The sequence below is a fragment of the Thunnus albacares genome, chromosome 13, assembly GCF_914725855.1.
Source record: "Thunnus albacares chromosome 13, fThuAlb1.1, whole genome shotgun sequence".
In the NCBI taxonomy this organism is placed as follows: Eukaryota; Metazoa; Chordata; class Actinopteri; order Scombriformes; family Scombridae; genus Thunnus; species Thunnus albacares.
In genome coordinates, this window is record NC_058118.1 from 10,726,209 (window position 1) to 10,746,762 (window position 20,554).

General features: G+C 39.2%; 3 protein-coding genes across 4 annotated transcripts; 1 reads left to right on the forward strand and 2 right to left on the reverse strand.

Moving 5' to 3' along the window:
* The first annotated feature begins 97 nt into the window (after nt 1–97).
* rb1 (retinoblastoma 1) lies at nt 98–20,069 on the forward strand. Of its 2 annotated transcripts, none has more exons than XM_044371138.1 (27): nt 98–227; nt 1,440–1,560; nt 1,882–1,985; nt 2,480–2,614; nt 2,701–2,733; nt 2,887–2,936; nt 3,212–3,322; nt 3,668–3,813; nt 3,906–3,983; nt 5,260–5,369; nt 5,475–5,552; nt 6,062–6,149; nt 6,251–6,367; nt 6,467–6,523; nt 6,681–6,712; nt 6,893–6,969; nt 7,096–7,307; nt 16,127–16,242; nt 16,624–16,781; nt 17,171–17,316; nt 17,433–17,537; nt 17,654–17,767; nt 17,875–18,023; nt 18,140–18,170; nt 18,281–18,423; nt 18,631–18,677; nt 18,847–20,069. In XM_044371138.1, exons 3-27 carry the CDS (start codon nt 1,933–1,935, stop codon nt 18,909–18,911), a joined length of 2,451 nt encoding a protein of 816 aa, XP_044227073.1. In that variant the 5' UTR covers nt 98–227; nt 1,440–1,560; nt 1,882–1,932; the 3' UTR covers nt 18,912–20,069. The 2 variants fall into 2 exon arrangements, with proteins under 2 accessions (XP_044227073.1, XP_044227072.1); XM_044371137.1 differs by lacking the exon at nt 98–227 and adding an exon at nt 516–1,059.
* Nucleotides 7,321–10,732, reverse strand: LOC122995772 (lysophosphatidic acid receptor 6-like). Its single transcript, XM_044371143.1, has 2 exons — nt 10,210–10,732; nt 7,321–9,051 (listed from the first exon to the last, which is right to left on the reverse strand). The coding sequence occupies exon 2, from the start codon at nt 8,994–8,996 to the stop codon at nt 8,004–8,006; it is 993 nt and encodes a 330-aa protein (XP_044227078.1). The 5' UTR covers nt 8,997–9,051; nt 10,210–10,732; the 3' UTR covers nt 7,321–8,003.
* On the reverse strand, nt 11,979–14,646 carry LOC122995771 (lysophosphatidic acid receptor 6-like). Its single transcript, XM_044371142.1, has one exon. It carries the CDS (start codon nt 14,020–14,022, stop codon nt 12,928–12,930), a length of 1,095 nt encoding a protein of 364 aa, XP_044227077.1. The 5' UTR covers nt 14,023–14,646; the 3' UTR covers nt 11,979–12,927.
* Nucleotides 20,070–20,554: the final 485 nt, after the last annotated feature.

Sequence of the window (20,554 nt, forward strand, 5' to 3'; positions counted from 1 at the left end):
TGGTTGCAAAAAGATAACATTTCACATCTACAGCCTACACCGTCATGCGGTGAACTCTCGCGAGCGTTTCACAAATCGTCCTCACCGCCAACCCTCTCATATAAAAGAGACATCTTTACATCAACAGAGTTAATCACAGCATACTGTATATGTCAATGCTGAAATTGATTTTCTCTTGATAAGTGGAAAAAACGTCCCCTATGTGAGACATCAGTGCATAATGACATGTAAGTTAAAACACACACACACACACACACACACACACACACACACACACACACACACACACACAGTGAAATAGGGGCGATATAATTAAAATGCGCGACCTACATCCTTGTAATAACAACACAATTACATTAGATCAGCTATAATAAGCAGTCGAGTACTTTCTATCCACAGTAACTTTACTGAACAACATAAGCCTTTTGTGATTCGTCTGGATGGCGGGATAAATGCTAATGAGCGGATGTTACGTAGATACTTTCCCGCGTTTTCTTCTACTCAGTTTGGGTTCGTTCGTTTGCGGTGTAGTCACGTGATCCCGGTGAAACCACACTGCGATTTAGCAAACCGCAGTGAGACCGAGTACAAACAATAGATAACCCAACACCACTGTTGTCTAATGTTAATATCGACACCACCGGGTTTATACGGAGACAATCGACCGCAAAAAACTCAGAGAAGAGGTTAATATTTACGAGGTTGTGAGCACCGACTGTGTGGGGCGTCTAACGGTCTAACGGTTGAGACGCCCGCGGGCACTGCGGTGATAGAAAACGAACAGCCCACTTCAACACGATTCCAGGAAGTCAGTGAGGTTTAGTTGTATTGTTGCCACGGAACTCGTGCAGTGGGCTTTAAACTTAGTAAACGTTATTTGTTACCTTCAAAAAAAATAGTTGTATTTTTTAAATTATAATATTTAGCCGTCAACTAACCGGATACCAAGATGCCACCTAAAAAGCGCAACACCGGGACGACACAGAGCAAGGAGCTGAAACCCGGTGCTGAAAGTTCCTCAACAGACAAGAAAGAGAGTCCAGACTTATCTGTTAAAAAGTAAGAGAAGTTATGTTGACTTATTCTTGTCTCAGCTGCCTTAAGTTATGGTAATGTTGGTATTAAACTAGCTAGCTAGCGTATGTGACTAAACGTCAGGCTGACTTATTTAGCTGCTTCAAACGAAGCCAGGCCTGTATTTACAGCTAATACCAGGGAGTCTTTCAACCCTACACAGCTGACCACATAGTGTGACTATTCAGTAACATAATAACACGAGTTAACACTGTAATAACATACTAATACAGCTCCTGTCTGACACATACTTTGGCTAACACACTGGGGGGTTGTTGTCATCTATGTAGCACATTTTGATGTCCTGAAACTGTGTGTTTTGTGTCCTCCATGATGTTGATTTGTGCCCTCCATTCATCCTCTAGACACCGAGACAAGGATGCTGAGTTTGTTACCCTGTGCAAGAGCCTTCATGTGACAGACCTAGTGTGTGACCGTGCCTGGACGCTGTGGAAAACTGTGCAGGAGTCCCTGGATGAAATCACTGTGTGTATTTATCTAGTGTTCTAGTTATGTGACATTAAATATGTAATGTTTTGATCCTCTTGGCTGACATATTGAAGCAATGGTCACGGCAGTGGTGGATATTGTATCACTGTATCACTGAATGAAAACTACCCAATGTAAAAGTAAACTTGAAATTACTTAGTGCAGGCTGTTATTGCTTTGTTGTAACAGATCTATTGGATTCTGCTTTTAGTTGATAATATCGACCCCACCAGGTTTTCATGTTCATTGATGTCTGATTAAAAACATATGTTATTATACTATAAGTTTTAACGCTTTTCTTTTTCCATTTAATTTCAGGACAGTCAGAAAAGGCTGTGGGGTGCTTGTCTGTTTGTGACTGTGACGGACATGGATGCCGCCTGTTTCACCTTTACTCAGGTTCTGAAAGCAGTCGGTCTGAAGTAAGTAATCACGCTTTATGCCATGTCAATGCACGCAGTATCAGTCATTTGAATAGAGGTTCTGTAAAAAGACAACACATGGCTGCTCAGTGCTCTGTGATTCAACTCCAAACTGCAACCAAATTAAGAGGTAAATACTGAGGATTTCCTTAGTTTGAAACATCTTCAAAACAAGAGCATCTTGTTCAGGAAGCTTTCTGCAACATGTAATTGATATCAGGTTTTTACTGCCCACAGTAAAAATCAGTAAATTGTATTTTTTTCCCCTCCTATGTAGAAACAAGAGACTGTGAAAAGGGTGTGTAGTCTTTTCCTGATAAGATGAGCATTTCAGACATTTGTATTTGCATTTTTGACAATTGTTTAACCAATCTTACAAATTTCGTCACCATTATTTTTAAAACGAAATCTGCACCCTTGATGTGGTTTACAATTTCATCCTTAATTTTATTGCTCCATTTCGATGCAATTTATTTTTATCTTTCTTTTTGTAGTGTAAAGCAGTTCATGGCTCTGGTGAGGAAGTTGGATGTGAACTTGGATACGATAAGCACCAAGGTGAATTCAGCACTCTCACGGCTGGAGAAGAAATATGATGTGACGCTGGCTCTCTACCAGAGGTTTGAGAAGTGAGTGAACAGTACAGTACAGGTGCTTGATTGATGCAGACCTCTGCGTTGCAAAATTGAAATTTATCATATTTGTTTTGTTTCAGAATATGCAAGAAAATCTTGGTTTCTGATGGCAAGTAAGTTGAAGATTTATCTACCACATGATTGAAATGTATCTAACACACACCTTTTTTTAGTATCTTTGTGGGGTTGTGTTTGATAATTGTATGCTTGTTATAATAGATGTGTTGCTGGTGTGTGGTTAATGGTTTCACTGTCTCATTTTTAAGGGAGAGGGAGACCATGCGGGGTTGCTGGACAATGTTTCTTTTGGCCAAAGGTAGGTTAAACATCTTAACACATTAACAAACACACTGACTGGTATCAACAAAAATACAGTAGGATCAAGCTGTTAACACACTAAACGGAAAAGTTTCCATGTTGCTCCTTCGTCTTCTTCCCCTCCTTCCTTCCTCCTCTGTGCTCAGCTGTAGAGCTCAAATTGATTGGAAAGTTGTTTTTTTTTTTATTTCTCCTCATGGATACAGTTCTGTAGTTTCTAGTCGACAGTATTGTGACGATGCTTCTCATGTGCTGCATCTCTAATGTCTGCAGGAAGGGCCTTGCAGATGGAGGATGACCTGGTCATATCATTCCAGTTGCTGCTTTGTACACTGGAGTTATTCATCAAGCGCTGCCCTCCAGACCTTCTGCAGCCTCTATACCGTAAGATTCAGTCTCATTCACTTATGCGCACATCTTTATTTAATAAACTTTTATAAAATATCAAGGTCTGAAAGTCTAAAATGTGTTGTAAAGTTGAAGAATTTCATTACCAAAGACTAGAAAAACAATTATTCTGAGTCCGGATGTAAACATTTCATTTTGCTGTACACCCAATGTGACCTAAAGTAACTATTTGTTTAAAAATGAGTAATATGTGTCTGAGTCATGTTGCCCAGACACAGAAAATGTGTCAGATTCTCAACTTTGGATATTCTGTGTCATAAAAGGATTCATTGTTTGTGGCTCCCAGAGATTTTGTAACCTCTTTAAACATCTTCCTCTCAGAATCAGCCATCAGCAAAGTTCAGAGCCCTCCGACACGAACATCTCGTCGCAACCAGAGCAAAGCCAAATCTCGACCTCCCGAGCCAGAGATGGATGTGCAGCTTCTCGAAACCTTATGCAAAGAGAATGAATGCAATACTGAAGAGGTCTGAGCCCTTACATACATCATATAAACACATTTCTTTGCATGCTGTGTGTTTGTTTTTAGCCTCATTTGCTATGACAATTGTATTTGCAGGTGAAGAATGTATATCAGACCAGTTTCTCTGCTTTCCTGGACTCATTGGATCTTTCAAGATCTGCAGATTTTCCTCAGGTAGGTGGGGGGACTTCATCACAACATCTGCCTGACTGTTTGGTTTCACTCTGTCTGCTCTGCACTTACATTTTCCATTAGTTGTCTCTTCCTGCTTGCTGATGTCTTTATTGAACATTCGAGTGTCTGACAGCTGTTGGTCGTTCTCTTTGCTGCTCATCTGTGTTTGTTTTCACATACGTGGTGTCAGGAAAATGTCTACTCAAGCATGGGATCCTTTGTAGTGTGTCAGGGTTATATATTACAGTGGCAGGTATGAAAACAGCTGAGGCAGGATGCTACTGTTTGCTGACAGCTGGGGTAGTTTACTGTTAAACCGCCCCAGTAACGGACAGGTGGTGCACGTTGTTTATATAGTGTCTTATATAAATAATGCATGAGTCTCAACTTATTGATTTGACTTATGAGGGGACAAGGTAAATTTGAAAAAAAAAAAAAAAATAGAATATGGATGTTAGCACGTATTTATGTTAAACGTATAAAAGTAAATCATTTCTGATCCAAATTCATTTGTTGGTATAATTGTTTGGTTTGAGTGAGATTGTGGTCCAGATAGTTTAAGGACAAAGATGTGTCTGAGATTCAATCTGTTCTGATCTAGTTGCAGACAAGTTGGAGCTTTTCCTTATTTCAGATTTGTCTGTAATAAACAGATTATTTCTATTTCTTTTATTTAGATTGATCTTATGAGATATAGATAAACAGCACAATTCCCATTATACACTCTTGAGACAAGTCTTGTAGAAGTTCAACAAAGACTCCAGACTCAGTGCATCTTGTAGAGTCAGCTGGCTGATGTGTATTCAGACTGGAGATGTGTCTATGAGGGTACTCTGATTAAAGCCAAATTATTGTTGTTTTCTAATTTTATTTTTGTAATGACACAGTTGTAGTCAAATCCCTGCAGATTTGAGTTGGTGTCTGATGTCTAGGATTACAGTGTAGTTGTAGTTTCCAGAATAATATTTTAAATGCAGTAAATACATTTAACAAATAAACTTTGATTTGCTGTTGAAGCTCAAGATTTCCACCAGCATAGCGAGTAGCTAGCCTTACTTCAACTGTGAAATAGTTCTTATACAGATGATTTACTCCTCATCAAATATAATACTGGTAACATAAACAGCTCATGTACAATGCAACAATGATTTACTGTGAAAGCTTTAGATAAAATTTAACACAGTTAGTGCAAAATGTATCACAGCGATGGTGTTTAATTTTGTATGTGGTGAGACATCTTACTATGATTAACCCTGAGCTTTTATTTTCACCCCAGGTGAATGACTTCAGCCAACAATATGAAGAGCACTACCTCAAGACTCGAGACTTTGATGGACGGCTGTTTTTTGACGGAGATGAGACCGTTCTTGCACCTAAAGTCGAAATGTAATCTCTTTTTTTTCCTCCACTATTCGGTATTTTGATGTTGGTCTGGTTGATCTATTAAAATAATTGAGAAAAACGTTTTTAATAATCTTCTCCTGCATTCAGAGCGCAGGTAGAGAGAACGCCAAAGAAGAACCTGCAAGAAGACGATGCTGTACTCATCCCTCCCCAGACGCCAATCAGGTGAGCAGTAAAGCAGTCACTCACCTGCTCTTGATTGTTTTAATAATTATCCAGAGGAGAAAGACTGGATACTTGTATTTGCTTTCTGCAGTGCGGCATCTTTTTTTAAAAAAAATATTTGTACAGCTTCAAACCTTCTCACCCAAGAGTCTATATACACTGTTGGCTGCTCAGCTGTCAGCTGGTGCGTGTGGGAGCTGCTGAGGTGAACGTTCGTGGTAGTTTGGGACAGAAAAAGCAACAGACTGTGTGTAGGGTGCTTTTCTGCTTTTTTACCAATGCAAAGTATTCACAATAAGATGTACTAGATTACAAACTTTAAGCTTTGTGTAACCTAATTGTCACAATTATGTATATGTTTCCACTAATGGAAAACCAAACTTTTGACTTTTTTGCTCTCAGATTTTTTGTTTATTGTTCAGTTAATTGTGTGAATTGTTCTGTGTTTATGTCGTAGTCTGTCCTCCAGCAGTCTGATTTTTTAAAAAAATTTTTTTATGTCTCATCAGAGCTGCCATGACCTCCATTCAGCAGTTGAGGGTTGATCTCATCTCCAGTGGGGACCAGCCATCTACTGAACTGGCTACGTATTTCAAAGTGGGTCTCTAGTGTGTCACCACTAACTAAAATATCTCATGAAACGTCATCTTTTTACCTTAATTTCACGGATTTCCGGTTTCCTTCTTTTGTGTGATCAGAATTGCACCGTGGACCCCACGCAGGACGTGCTGAAGCGTTTGGAGACTCTCGGAAACGCGTACAGCCAGAGGTTTGGTCAGGCAGTCGGCCCGCGGAGTACTGTACTTGGCATGCAGGTAAGAACTGTCACTCCAGAAAACGATGAGCAACAACGGCAACACATGCTATGATCAAATTATTGTATATCTAACTTATGTATTTCTTATGCCTTTCAGAGATTTGCTCTCGGTGTCAGGCTGTATTACCAAGTCATGGAGGAAATGCTCAAAATGGTACAGTGTCTTGTTTGATTTATTTTTTAAATGTTTTATTCAACATTTTATTATTCTAATATGTGTTGACTATACAGCACAAGTGCTCACACGTCATATAAAGTGAAGAATTGATATTGTCTTTCCTCTAATTGATTGTACTGTTTTCACTTTGTAGGAAGAGAAGCGACTGTCTGTGCAGAATTTCAGGTATGTTTTTTTAAAAAATTTTGTTCTCTATTGAATCAGTGTGGAATAATGAAGCTCGTTAATGCAGCTGTGTGTTCACTTACACTTCAGCTGAACATTGGAAGTGCATGCATGCTTTCTGTTTTGATATGTAGTGAAGCGTTATTTGTCTTGAGCTGAGTCATATGATTTCCATTCCAGTAAACTCCTCAATGACTCCACATTCCACACATCACTTTTGGCCTGCGCCTTGGAGGTGGTCATGGCAACATATGGAGGTGTGTCCCGTTATTTGCTTACAAGTTAATAATAGACGTTATCACATATTAATACCTCAAATATCTATCATGTGTCCTACAGTTGTGCGACACTTTGTGATAATGTTGTTTGTGTCTCATGATTAGAGAGCAGTTATAAGAACCATGGAGGTGGTGTTGACTCAGCTGAGACAGACCTGTGTTTCCCCTGGATACTGGATGTGTTCAACCTCGCCGCCTTTGACTTCTACAAAGTCATCGAGAGCTTCATCAAGGCTGACCACACCATGAGCAAAGATATCGTCAAACATCTGGAGACCTGCGAGAACCTCATCATGGAGAGGATTGCATGGAGGACGGTCAGTTTTTTATCTCTAATCACCACTACAATGTGCTGGTAATAACACCACAGCATTTTAATAAGATTCATGCTTAGAGACACATAGATACTGTAAATACATCCACCTTATGTAGCATTTATTGGTTCATGAGAAGATAAAACTATTAACAGAAATATCACTACACTTAAAGAACAACATAAATTCCATTTAAGATGAACTTATAAACTCCTCCTTAATGTTTGAACAGCACTTTTGTGAAATGACACCAGTTCCACATAAATCCAACATTCACTATAAAAATGTCATTGCATATCAATATTTCACAAACACATTAAAGTTGTATTGATAAAATATGCTGAACAAAATAACTAAGCCAATTATAGCTGACTGCTTCTTAGCATGATGATGAAGCCTAGAGCGCTCTAGAGATGCTGCACTCAGCAGTGTGCTAAAAATGAATGCACACAAAACCGGTTCAACCTATTGCCATTCATGCAAAAATACAGATGATATATTTAACACATACATAGTTCGCTGCAGTTTCACTTGCAAAGAGGTGAACACAGTATAGATAGAGGGTAATAGGTGGATAGATAAAGACCTGTCACCTTGTACAAATCATCCCAGTAAAGAGATCGTAAGATAAGTCCTATTAAGACCATGTCCTTTTTTTAAGGAAGGGTCTTTTTCTGTAATGGTGTGAAACGATTTGTGTCACTGGCTGCCACTGCCTCCACCACCGGGAGCCTCTTTGTGCACCAGGCTGCTGGAGAAGTAGTAGATTAGTGGGTTGAGGCAGCAGTTGGAGCTGGCTAGTGACAGCACCACGGGATGCATAGCCTTGGTCACCTTGGCAAGGCCACAGTTGGGCAGCAGCCCCACATGTGTGAGAGTGTATCCCAGCAGGTTGATGTGATAGGGGACAAAGCACAGCAGGAAGACAGCCAGCACCCAGTAAATAACCGTGAGAGTGTGCTGGCGGCTGCGGCGCTGGCTGCGAGAGCGGTGTCTCGGCTGGCGAAGCACGCTCAGCACTCGGCAGTAGCTGTAGAGAAGCAGCACAGTGGGCAGCAGAAACGAACCCAGCACTATGCCCAGGGCTGCCAGGATGATGGTGCGGTGGCGTCGCGAGGTAGGGTCCAGTAGACAGGGCTGGTGTTGGCGGGCAGCTGCAGAGCGCAGCAGAGGCAGACTCACACTGAGCCCCAACACCAAGCACCAGATCCCACCACTGACAAGCTGCGCAACACGCAGCCTGCGGAGTGTCGATGCCAGCGGGTGCACTACAGCAAAGTAACGATCCACAGCGATACAAACCAGGAAGAAGATGCCTCCATACAGACTGATGTATTTGAGGGTGAAAGTGAGCTGGCAGTACGCCACCTCAGGAGTCCAAATGGACGAGTCTGCTGTCTTGGAGGACAAGGCTCGGGCCTTTTGGTGGTAGTAGTAGATCCTCAGGGGAAGAGAGATCACAAAAAACATGTCGGCAGCTGACAGACTGATGAGGTAGACGGCTGTGCTGTTCATGGTGCAGGGAGATAGACACAGTCTGCGCAGAGCCAGGCTGTTGGTGGCCAAACCCAGCAGGAAGATGATACTGTAGGACACTTGATAGAAGGTGAAGCGGTAGCTGGTGTCCACAGTGCAGTTAGACAGAGGTGAGTACAGCTTGGCTGGATCATCAGTCATGTTCCACAGCTCCATATCTCAGAAGGGTTTGCTTTTCCCAACGCTGTAAATCACTGTGTTGCTCTCATATCTGGAGGAAATTAAAGCAGTTAAACCTGTGGCAAGTAAAAACTTAATGAATACAAAACATGTGCTGTTTTATGTAATGTAAATATACAATTTATGAGATTACATAAATACACTGCTGCAACTGACATAACTGAATTTATGTTTGCTATGCAGGACGAGAGTCAGACAAATTTTGTCAATAAAGTTTGAACTGCCTAACTTCCTGGTCTTGTAAAACAGGCAAACACCTGTTTTCACAGAGTTGGAAAAAAGACATAGTGAGCAACTCATAGTGTAATAATATTACCCTGCTGTAAATACACATTTAGTGAATGTGAAAGAAATCGTCTTTTGTTGAGATTGTCACAGGTGTTTTGTTTTGTAACTTGATAGTAATTTTTTGGGATGTTGTATTTAGTGTGTTAAGTAAATATCCAGTTATTAGTAAGGGTCTAATGTTAAGTTTTCTCTTTTAGTCTCTTTATTAGTACGTGATTTTTTTTAGACTTTTTCCATCTGTCATTTTACCTAATTTTGCTTTTTTGTGACTAATTCACCAGAAGTTTAGACTGTTCAACAACTCAACACACAACAGTCACAAAATGACTTTTGAGTTGGATCAAGAGAGCTGCCACTAAACTAATGATACTTGCAATAGGCTACTTTGAATCATTTCAAAAATACAATTATTAATTTATTTATTGATGATTCCTTTATTATCATTTTATGTTAACTTTCAGGTAACTTTCAAGTAGTCTGAATAAACATTATTTTTTCATTCTCAATAACAATATTTGATAAGACATTTGAAGTTTTATGTCTATGAAAGAATTTAAAAGTACATTTTCTCTTCCTTTGCTCCTAGTTTTTTTTTTTTTTTTAATCTTGTAAATGAAATGATAAACCTTAAACCTTTTTTCTACTGACATATAATATTGGTTTGCTGTTGAAAGCAAAGAAATGCACAAACATCATACACAAACATTATTCCTTCAAAAACTAATTTGAAATTATGAATTTCTATCAAACCCCGATAAGTTTATATAGTTAATTGCTGTTTTCAATTTGTCAGAATTACATTCCTCAATCTATTATATACATGTAAAACTCGCTTTTTGAAGCACAATCAGCTCTGCTGGAGAGAATATTGAAACAGATAAGTCATAATTTCATCACTCACCAGTATCTGGAACTCATCAACGCAGTGACACTGTGATAAAGTTGTTTCCAGTCAGCTGGTGTTCAGCAGCAGGTTAACTTGTCAGGATGCTGTAGCAGTTCACATGTTTCTGATTGGAGCAGCTCACGCCCACGCTCACACACAAGCCAGGGTGCCTCTCTCACTCCCTCTCCCCTTTTTCCTCTGTTCGATCATACACACATTTTGTGGTTTTTCTTATCGCCCAATTTTTTTTCAGCTTATGTAGTGAAAATGTTTATTGAACATTACAGATCACCTGATTGTCATTGAACTGAATATTGTAATAAGCCTTAAAATTAAGCACAGACTGTTTGATTACCTACGTGGTGGGAGTCATGTTTATGGCTGCTTGCTAAAAACATAAACGAGTGATTTGAGTTAATCATTAACTATATTTGTCTGCCTGCTGAGAAGACTAACAATAATTCACTGAAGGATGAAGTCACGCAGCACTGTATCGTGTGTGTGAGCTTTGGGACCAGTGCCCTCAGGGAGGAACAAGTCAGTTCATGGGTTGGGTCTTAATCAGTCAGACATAAAGCCCAAAGCTTAAAAACAAGTCTTTATACTCTGATGAAGATAAATATGATGTCAAAATGTTAATAACCCATTAAAATCTTTAATTCACTTTATTATCTACATCACATTTTTCTATACACACCACTGACAGCTTAACTTCACCAGTCAAATTGGGATGTAATTAAAGTGGTGTTTAAACTAGTTGAGTCTCTGTTTGAATAATCTTAGGGAGAATATTAGGCTAATGTGGCATATATATATTAAGACTTTGCTACACATCACTGTGTTATATCCATGGCCCTTGTGAGACACATTTAAATTGGATGGAAATATATTATAAAAGCACATAATGTCTTAATGACAAAATAATCAAGGTTTATTCTCCTGAGCAGAAATTAAATCTTCATGTTATGATTATCATTTCAAATGAAAATGAGCTGGTGTGTTTTCTATTTTATTGAATTTAATTAAACAATCCTAGCATTAATTGTATACCTATATTCTAAATTGACAAAGTAATCTTGATCAATTTTTTGTGTGTTCACATTTAAATTTTCTGGGTGAACCATACGCTGTATGCTTATCATGTCAGCTTTGACTCAGGGTTATTTTTGCTGCATAAAACAGTTACTGGACACATCATTAATTTTATGCCCAGTTGAGAAAGTCCAGCTTTTTCCTGAATGTACAGTGAGCCTGATTGTATTACATGCAGTAGCGTGAGGACATGCCAAATGGATGTTCTAGAAACTGCTAATTGTTACGATGTATTTAGTTTATAGCCTCCATTATTACTGGATTTTTACTGGATTTGTTTTAGGATTGCAGCAACCACCAAAGTGCTCTATTTTGTAAATGCACTTTTCCCTCAAGAGGCGTGTTGTTGCTCGCATACTTTGGTTTCACAATCCTTCTCCTCAGTGCAGTGGAGGTGATGAGTCTAGCCTTGTCAGTGCCGACCCTTGGGCGAATCCTCTCAACAGGAATGTAGTAGCGCTCGGTCTTGCAGCACATAGCTTTTACAAGAAGGAACAAATATTTCACATACATTCAAGTTTCGTTATTCTGTGAGCTGTGTTTTCACTTTACCAAGGAAACTTACAGACATGTAGTCAGTCTAAGAGCTGAGATGCTTTGTTTTAATAACCTGCAAATCTAGTGTGTGATTAGGATTTTGATGTAAAATTCCTCTTGTTTAATTCAGCTAGAAATGTAGCTTCCACACACTCTAATTTAGTTTCATATACAGACATACTGTAGTGTATATGCCGGCTTCTTGATTTGTCTCAATTATATTTACATTTATTTGTTTGGTAGACACTTTTCTCCATTGTGACCATTTAAGATAAGGCTATAAGGTAGTGTTAGTGCAGTGTTGGCCAGTGCTATGCAGTGGTCAATTATTGACCATACCTGTAATCTGCATTTCATTGATTGTGACATTGTGCATTCGTGGCAGAGGGCAGCCACAGTTACTGGTGTGTGTCGTTAGTACCTGTATGACTAATCAGTCTACACAAATGATTTGGTGGCACCCAAAATGAGTGACATATAAACAAATGATACCCTACAAACATTTCACTCAACTCACCCCACTCTTTCAAACAAGTAGTTATTTTTCAAACTCCATTAAACAAACTGTTTTAAGTTAATAATTCTTTTATTCGCTTTCGGATTAAGGGGCAAAGCTGTTATAGAACATGGTGCTCTATAAAGTGCTTAAATGCCTTAGAAAGGCCACAAATACTTACAAATGATAAAGGACATAAAGAAGAGCTGTAATACTGGTTCAGCTGTGCTAAAGCAGAAGTTTCCTCAAGGAGAATTTACTCAGAATGACAATTTATGTGCATTTTAAACTCAAACTCATTCCATGATAGGACGAAGAGTTTTCTTACCCTGACATAGGGTATTCATGCTGCAACATGCTTTATTATTTCAAGTCTTTCTTCTTTTGATGTGATCCACTCCTTTACTGACTGAAGAGATCAGTGTCTTAAGTCCCAGTCAAATGTCTCTGTGGTGTCCAGTATATAGGAAAGCGACTCCTTAGAAACCAGTGTGTTTGTTTGTTGTTATGATCTTCTAGGCCACTCTGCTTCCACCTACGTCCTCGGATTGAAGTTTCACCAGCAATACCCACTGAACTGTTAATCATGTCACATAACAAAGGTGTCATTAGACTGTGGACTCATTGTCCAGGATTTGGGATCTCAAAGTCCTCAGGGCCAGGTTTTTGTGTACTGCACTTGGACTGCTTTGTGTGCTATCCCCATGTAGTCTGTCGAAAAGTTTGGTGCCTTTGTGCCATACTGTGGACTTGCGTTTAATGGAGCTCTGAATGGTCTCTGAAGTGAAGTAGTAAATGACCGGATCAAAGCAGCAGTTGGTCACTGCTATGCACAGAGCAATGGGGTAGATGGTTCTCACCACATATTCGGCATCGCATCCCTGTAGGACATTGGAGCGAACCAGAGCGTAGAAGATGAGATTGACATTGTAGGGGATGAAACAGAAGCAGAAGATGAGCAGATGCACAATGATCATCCTCAAGATTTTAGCCTTGTTGAGGTTGCCTCCACGGGTGAGGGTTTGGGGTTTCTTCAGCGTCCATAGCACCATGACGGAGCAGAAGACATTTAGCAGCAATGGGATAATAAAGCCCACAGTCTCAATAAACACCACCACCTTGGACAGCTCAGACTTCCACTGTTTTCTAGAGTAGTTTTCAAAGCAGTAGTATGTGGAGGAGTTGACATTTTTGGGTGAAGTAGTGTCCAGTAGGAAACCCGTGGGTATACTTCCAGAAAGAACCATCACCCACACTGTGCAGCAGGCCAGTTTGGCATTCCTCTTAGTACGAATGGCCTGGGACCGAAACGGGTGCACAATGGCCAGAAAACGGTCAATGCTGATGCAGGTGAGGAAGAGGATGCTGCCGTACATGTTGGTGTAGAACAGGGCCACAGAGATCTTGCAGAGCACACTTCCAAACAGCCATTCACGTTTAATGAAGTAAACAATCCGAAAAGGCAGGCTGAGAACAAAGAGAGAGTCTGAAACCACAAGGTTTATCATGTATGTGGTTGTCTCGTTTCGCAGCTTCAGTGTGCAGCCAAAAATATACATGGCCACCATGTTGAATAAAAGTCCGAAAACAAACACCAGGCTGAAAACCGAGCTGTAGAGAGGGTACTTGAAATCATCGCTCTTGTTGCAGTTCATGGAAACAGCCAGGGTGCTCACATCAGTTTTTAAGGTGCTATTATACATCTTTAAATCAAGCTGGTAAATTTGGAATACTTAGTTTTTCTCAATCATGTACGTGTCAGTCATAAAAATCCATTTGTTTCTCCAACCACGTGCAACAGGCAGGAAAAAGGTACATATTATTTGACAGGAAACACAGCCCTCTGAAATACTGAAGAACGCTCAGTTTGTGTGGTTTTATGTTAAAAAAGTAGACGGCAACTCCACAAAATACCTGTATCGGTATCCAAAGTTAGAAGCAATTTTCCGTATGTGAAAGCTCTCCTGCACGTCCTATAATCCTCATTCAAGTGAAGATGACTGTATTTTCAGTCGTCCTTCTCAGTTCGAATGTTTATCCCCTTTGAGTGAAGAGTCACACGCCTCTCCTCAACTCTGTGAACAGTCGAGTGCTTCTTCCTGTCTCTTGTTCTACTGTTTGTTCCTGCAGCAGGCCTGGGGGTGCACGGTGATCTATACTCTCATGCTCCAGAGGTTTTACTCTGCTCCTGCCTGACTGTATGTCAGAGACCTCGTAGCAGGCTGCATGTCAGACGACTCCCAACACAAAGAACTCACTGAACTGTTGAAACAAAGGGAGGAGCCTCTGCCAGGACCAAAGTCCTCCCATCGCTGCTTTGTTTTTGCACCTACCTGAAATATGAATAATGGGACCCTATTAGAAGTTTGTGTGGCCCATAATTTTTTATTTTTATTTTTTTTAATCACAAACTTAAATGAGGATGTCTGTCTTCTTGATTGCTGAATTTATACCAACCTCCCAAGACAGCAAACTAATTTATGTATTCAGCAGGAAATGTAATTATCTGCCTACCACTATAGTATATGGCAGCTTTATCATATTTTCCTCATATGACTGTTTGAGATGTTTCACTTTCAGTTTACAAGCAAATAATCAGATAACTTATTAAATGATAATGAAACATGGAACTACAGTTGACAATGAAACCTGGGATTTCAAGCAATGAATTTACTAATCAAATGTTGCAATATTATTCATTACTGCATACGTCACTGGATGCTGTTAAAACAACACTAAATACAACACTAGTTGTACTTTTTGAGATGCGTCAGTGACGTCAGCAGGTGTGGTAAGTATGACATGAAGAATGTTCTAACAGCAAGTCCGTACCTGCAGTCGCTGTGTAAATCTCTTAGTAGGGAGCCACACCCACTTCCTGTGTGATCTCATCTCTGATTTTTGTCTTGGTGTGGCCACACTGAATGTCTTTTAGTCTGGATTTAAATGTTTCATAGCTGCCAAGGATAATTGTGTGTGTGTGTGTGTGTGTGTGTGTGAGTTTGTGTAGGCTAGATATGTATTTTTAATTGAAATAATTATTTGTTTTCAGTTTCCATGACTCAGTTAAATCAGATAAGATACTGTAGGGAGTGTGCTTAGGTCAATATATAACGAGGAATATTATCAGGGTTGTATCAGTCCCTTGTTATCAATCAAGTGCTTTTTGCAAAGGAAATTAAGCAGGTAAAATGAAATTATAAATACATATTTCTTATTGTGCTGGTACTGCCAAATGTGTTGCTCCAGGCAAAACCAAACAGATCTACTTTTCATGAAGTTAATGAGATAATATACACCAGTTGCCAGTAATTAATTACTTCTAATGGGAACACTAGTATTAAAATAGTTTTCATACTTCATCAACATCAGTAATTATTTATATTTAATATGATATAACGTATTTTCAGCCCATTTACAATTTTCTCTTTTTGTGAACAAGTGATCTTTGCAAACACAAAAAAAAAGTTCATAACTTTCTTGGCTTCAGGAAAGACTGCAGGGATTAACTTTACCTCTAATTTAACTCTAGTACGTTATGTTTATATCAGTTTGTGCTCTCAGGTTAGATGGAATGCAATTTAAAGTAGTAAAAATCAAGTTCTGCTTTTTTGAAAAGGTTTAATTGTTTATAAATTATTTTGTTTTAGCCTTGACAGAGGTGGCATTGTTCAAATCTTGTTTTTTGAAATAGTTTTCAGCGAAGGAGCAAAAAGTGCAAAAGTATTCATAAGTTTTAACATGATTTAGATGCACTTAAACTGATTGTCTTGTTAAATGTAAATCATTGTGTTTGTGTCTCCGCAGGGCTCGCCTCTGTTTGAGCTGCTGAAACAGGAGCATGAGGGCGGCGCAGCAGAACAGGTGGAGGCCCCAGCCAGTTTCAGCCAACCACTGCAGCACAACCACACCGCAGCTGACCTGTGAGTCCACCTCCCCACAATTTATCTTTCTCTCTTTCAGCTGCTGGTATGCAACAGCTAAGACACCTTGTTAAACTCTAAAACTTTCTTTAGCGATTGCAAAACCGTGTGAGTCATGAGTACAAGAGCTTGTCAGTTTCATGTAATCATAGCTCAGCAGCATGGTATTTAAAATCAAACGTCAGATCTTGTATTTTGCAATGGGAAAGGAAGAGTATAGGAAAGTTTTTAAATTGCATGAATCATTCCAACGAGACATCCTGTCTGTACTCTTGAACCTCTTCTTCTACTACATTCTGAACCATCTAATTAGATTTGTGGTTCACATTTAAAAGAAATTTTCACACGTTAACACGTGTCACTTGTTCTCTGTCCTTACAGATATCTGTCCCCTGTGCGTCCGGGCCTTCGTGTCTTGCCTCCCGAGTCCCCCAGCTCTCAAGTTGCCCCTCAGCCTCAGACCCAACCGGCCTCCCAGGCTGCCGGCCAGACTCCCCGACACACAAAGTCCAACTCTCTTAGCCTCTTCTATAAAAAATGTAAGATGTTGTTCAAGCTCTCACACATAGTTTATTTGTTGGTTTAGTCATAGTTTCTACAAGATATATTGTACTAAACTTAACTTATTCTATTTAATAAAAATGTGTAGAAAAATTACCACCTCCACTGTACTAATATGATGTAATTTTACAAGCTAAAATCTCACTTTTTTGTCAGTGATGGATTTCCAATTTGACTGTCTAATAAACAGGAAATGACTACAATACTAACATGAGCCATTACATTAGTAAAAGCTTGAAGAAAATAATAGAAAATGACAACTAATATTTGTTCTGTTTGTTTGTAGCCTTCAGGTTTTTTCTCCATTTCCGTTGCTGTTTGCTGTTGCTCTCTGTGTCCAACTGTCTATGGTGTGCTCTCTCTGCAGTGTACCGCCTGGCCTACACAAGGCTGAAGATGCTCTGCTCCTACCTGCTGTCCTCCCACCCTGAACTGGAGCCCATCATATGGACCCTGTTCCAGCACACTCTGCAGCACGAATATGAGCTGATGAGAGACCGTCACCTCGACCAGGTAACCAGACAAGAGTTTTCTTTTCTCCCACTGTCTTGTTTTGTCCCAGTCTCTTGCTCTCTCAGCTTCTCTCTTTGTGTGTATTTTCTCACAAGTGCTTCTTCTCCTTCTTGTAGTTGATGATGTCAGCCATGTACGCCATATGTAAAGTGAAAAGTGTTGATCTGCGCTTCAAGACCATTGTCACGGCATACAAGAACATGCCCAACGCCAGCCAAGAGGTGATGCAACATTTCAAAAACGTCCATGAATTAGTCATCCATTAGTAATCATCAGGGTTTGTGTTGAATTGTGACATAAAATAATTTTGAACTTTGTGTCTCTTTTTGTGTTGCAGACCTTTAAGCACGTGTTGATCACTGAGGGCCACTATGACTCCATCATCGTCTTCTACAACCAGGTCTTCATGCAGAAGTTGAAAACCAACATCCTGCAGTATGCGTCCACCAGGGTGAGACACCTTCCCAGTCAAGTCAGGGGCTACAATTTGATTTATATACATCAGACAAATGATCATGCCTACTATACCCTTTCATTGTTGTGTTGTTTTTTTTCTAGCCACCTACCCTCTCTCCAATCCCACAAATACCACGCAGCCCTTATAAATTCCCCAATTCACCTCTACGTGTGCCCGGGAGCAACAACGTGTACATCTCCCCTCTGAAGAGCGCACGCATGTCCCCGGGTATCATGACTCCTCGCTCCAGGTCAGTTCTTCATATTCTCAGCAGATTGATGTTCTCCTCGGACGACTTGTTTAATTGTTTGAAAAGGCCATTAAACTGGACTTTCACTTACATCCTTTTGTTTTGTGCCTTTACAGAATGCTGGTATCCATCGGTGAATCTTTCGGAGTATGTGTCTCTTTTGTTTGCTCTGAAGCATATCAAAAAATATAATTTGACAACTCCAATGATTTCTTCCTCACTCACCCTTTTTTTTTCTGTTTTGTTTTCATCTGCAGCCGTCTAATAGGTTCCAGAAGATCAACCAGATGGTCAACAGCAGCGATCGCTCTTTTAAGAGGACTCTGGATCTGGGCTCCACTCCAAAGCCTCTGAAGAGGTTACGATTCGATGTGGACGGGCAAGATGAAGCTGACGGCAGGTTAGTCACTGTGTTATTTAAATGCACAATAATCCCTCTGCATTGCCGTAACAACTAGAGTATGTTTTATAACAACCAGGAAAAGAGAACAAAGGGAAAAAAAGAGAGCCTCAACTAGAAATAGTACATACATAATTTAATACATATGTATATTAACAGTAGTGTATACACACACTGCAATTAAGTTGTATGTATTTTATTTTACAGCAAATCTGGTGGAGATTCTACACTGATACAGAAGCTTGCAGAGATGAGTAAGTGAAAACGGCTTTATATATATATAAAGTCCCATGTTTTCCTTTTGATATTCCTTATTATTGTACTGTAGGTGTTCTTGCTGTCAATCATGTCGCTTGTAGCAGGTGGATGTATGTTCCTCTGACATGGTGATGATGTTTTGTGTTTTGTTTTTTTTTCATGTAGGCTCCACCCGGAGTCGCATGCAGGAGCAGAAGATGAAGGAGGACGCAGAATCAAGAAAGGAGTAACTCTAAAACCTACTGAACTGACCTGCACTGTTTGTCACAATGTGAACACTACTTTCTGTTCACATACAAAGAGAAACACGAGTTTCTCTGTACATTTAGTATTGGATTTTAGTTTGTATTTAACTTTGTCTTTGAGGAGTAATATGTGAATATAGAGGATTGTCTCCTCTTTTTTTTTTTTGATGCTTTAACTGAGTGTTTTAACCGAATAATGATTGACTTCATTGAATTTCATTTGGAATTTGCAGATTAAGTATGTTTGTTTTTAAGAGTGGTGTTAATTTGTGGATAATAAATCATTGTTTTCAGTCTCATATCTGTTCTCAGTTACAAAGAACATTGAGATACATCACTGGTTTTGTTGTTTCATTGGTTCATATGTTGACCTATTTCTTTTTGGCAGAGACATTTCAAATGTTTCAATCATGATGCTACAGTTCAAGTGTTAAATCATGATTATTCGCTCCACTAGGGAGTAAATGTCAGGATCTGAGGGGAATCACTACGTCTCTCCATGCAGTGGTTTTTGCTTTTAAAGTGATATTTTATTCTGGAATTTGTATAACATCTTGGGAAAGTTTGGTTTGTGCCATTTATTGAGAAGTGTAAAATAAAGTGAAATATCACTTAAAGGAAAAATCATACGGTATATAATTTGCACTAAGTTTATGTAGTTTCAAAGGATTTGGTTGCAAGTTATATTTCTCTTTGGTGTAATGTATATAGTTTTATAGTAACTTCCGTTTCCGTTTCTGGGTGTTAAAAGCATACATCGAATGCAGACACCTCATAATGTGGTTCAACTAAAGGATTTTTTTAATGTTTTCAGTCATTTTTCAACACATGATGCTGTTTAATTTTAAGTTTTTTGAATTGAAGTTGGAGTATTCCTAGAAATAGGGAACATTTAAGGTGATGAATTCACACCACATGGGGCAAATTAATATGTGGACTTCACTCCTGAGTTTTTAAATTAAAATGTGTTTATATTGTACTTTATTGAAGTATTCCTTTTAAAATGTAGTAAATATTCCTTTTGAAAATAATGATTTTCTTCTTTGTTTTTGTCATTGTTGTTCTTTGCATAGAGGTCACAACATGCAGGTATTTTCTTTTTTGCTATTGTAATTAAACACTGCTGTTCTAGTTTTATATTTATTACGCTGTTTGGTTTTATGTTTGGTTTGCGTTTTCTCTCGACACTTTACAGACACTGCTGTGGAGATTCTTATTCTTTAAGTGGGGAAAAAATACAATTTGAGTGTTTGTTATGAAAAAGAAACATGACAAAATGTAGTTATTGCTCTGCTGACAAGGCTAAGATGTTCATAAAATCCACCGGAACCTTAACATTTAATGATTTTACAAACCAGTGACAGTTTAGACATCTCATTGTGTTAAAAACCAGAACAATACTGTGTTTTTATCACCAAATACTTTAACAGTGATTACGAACCAATAAAAGACAGAAAATGAACTTTGGAACTGCAATTGGCATCTATGAATAAAACACAGCCACATTTCTTTACCCCCTGTATTTCCAAAATTCAATCACAACACAGAGCTTATCTTTACTGTAAGTCTACAGCGGTCCTTTTTCTCCCTCTGCTGTGCAAAGTTATGTTCACAAGTAGCCAGACAGG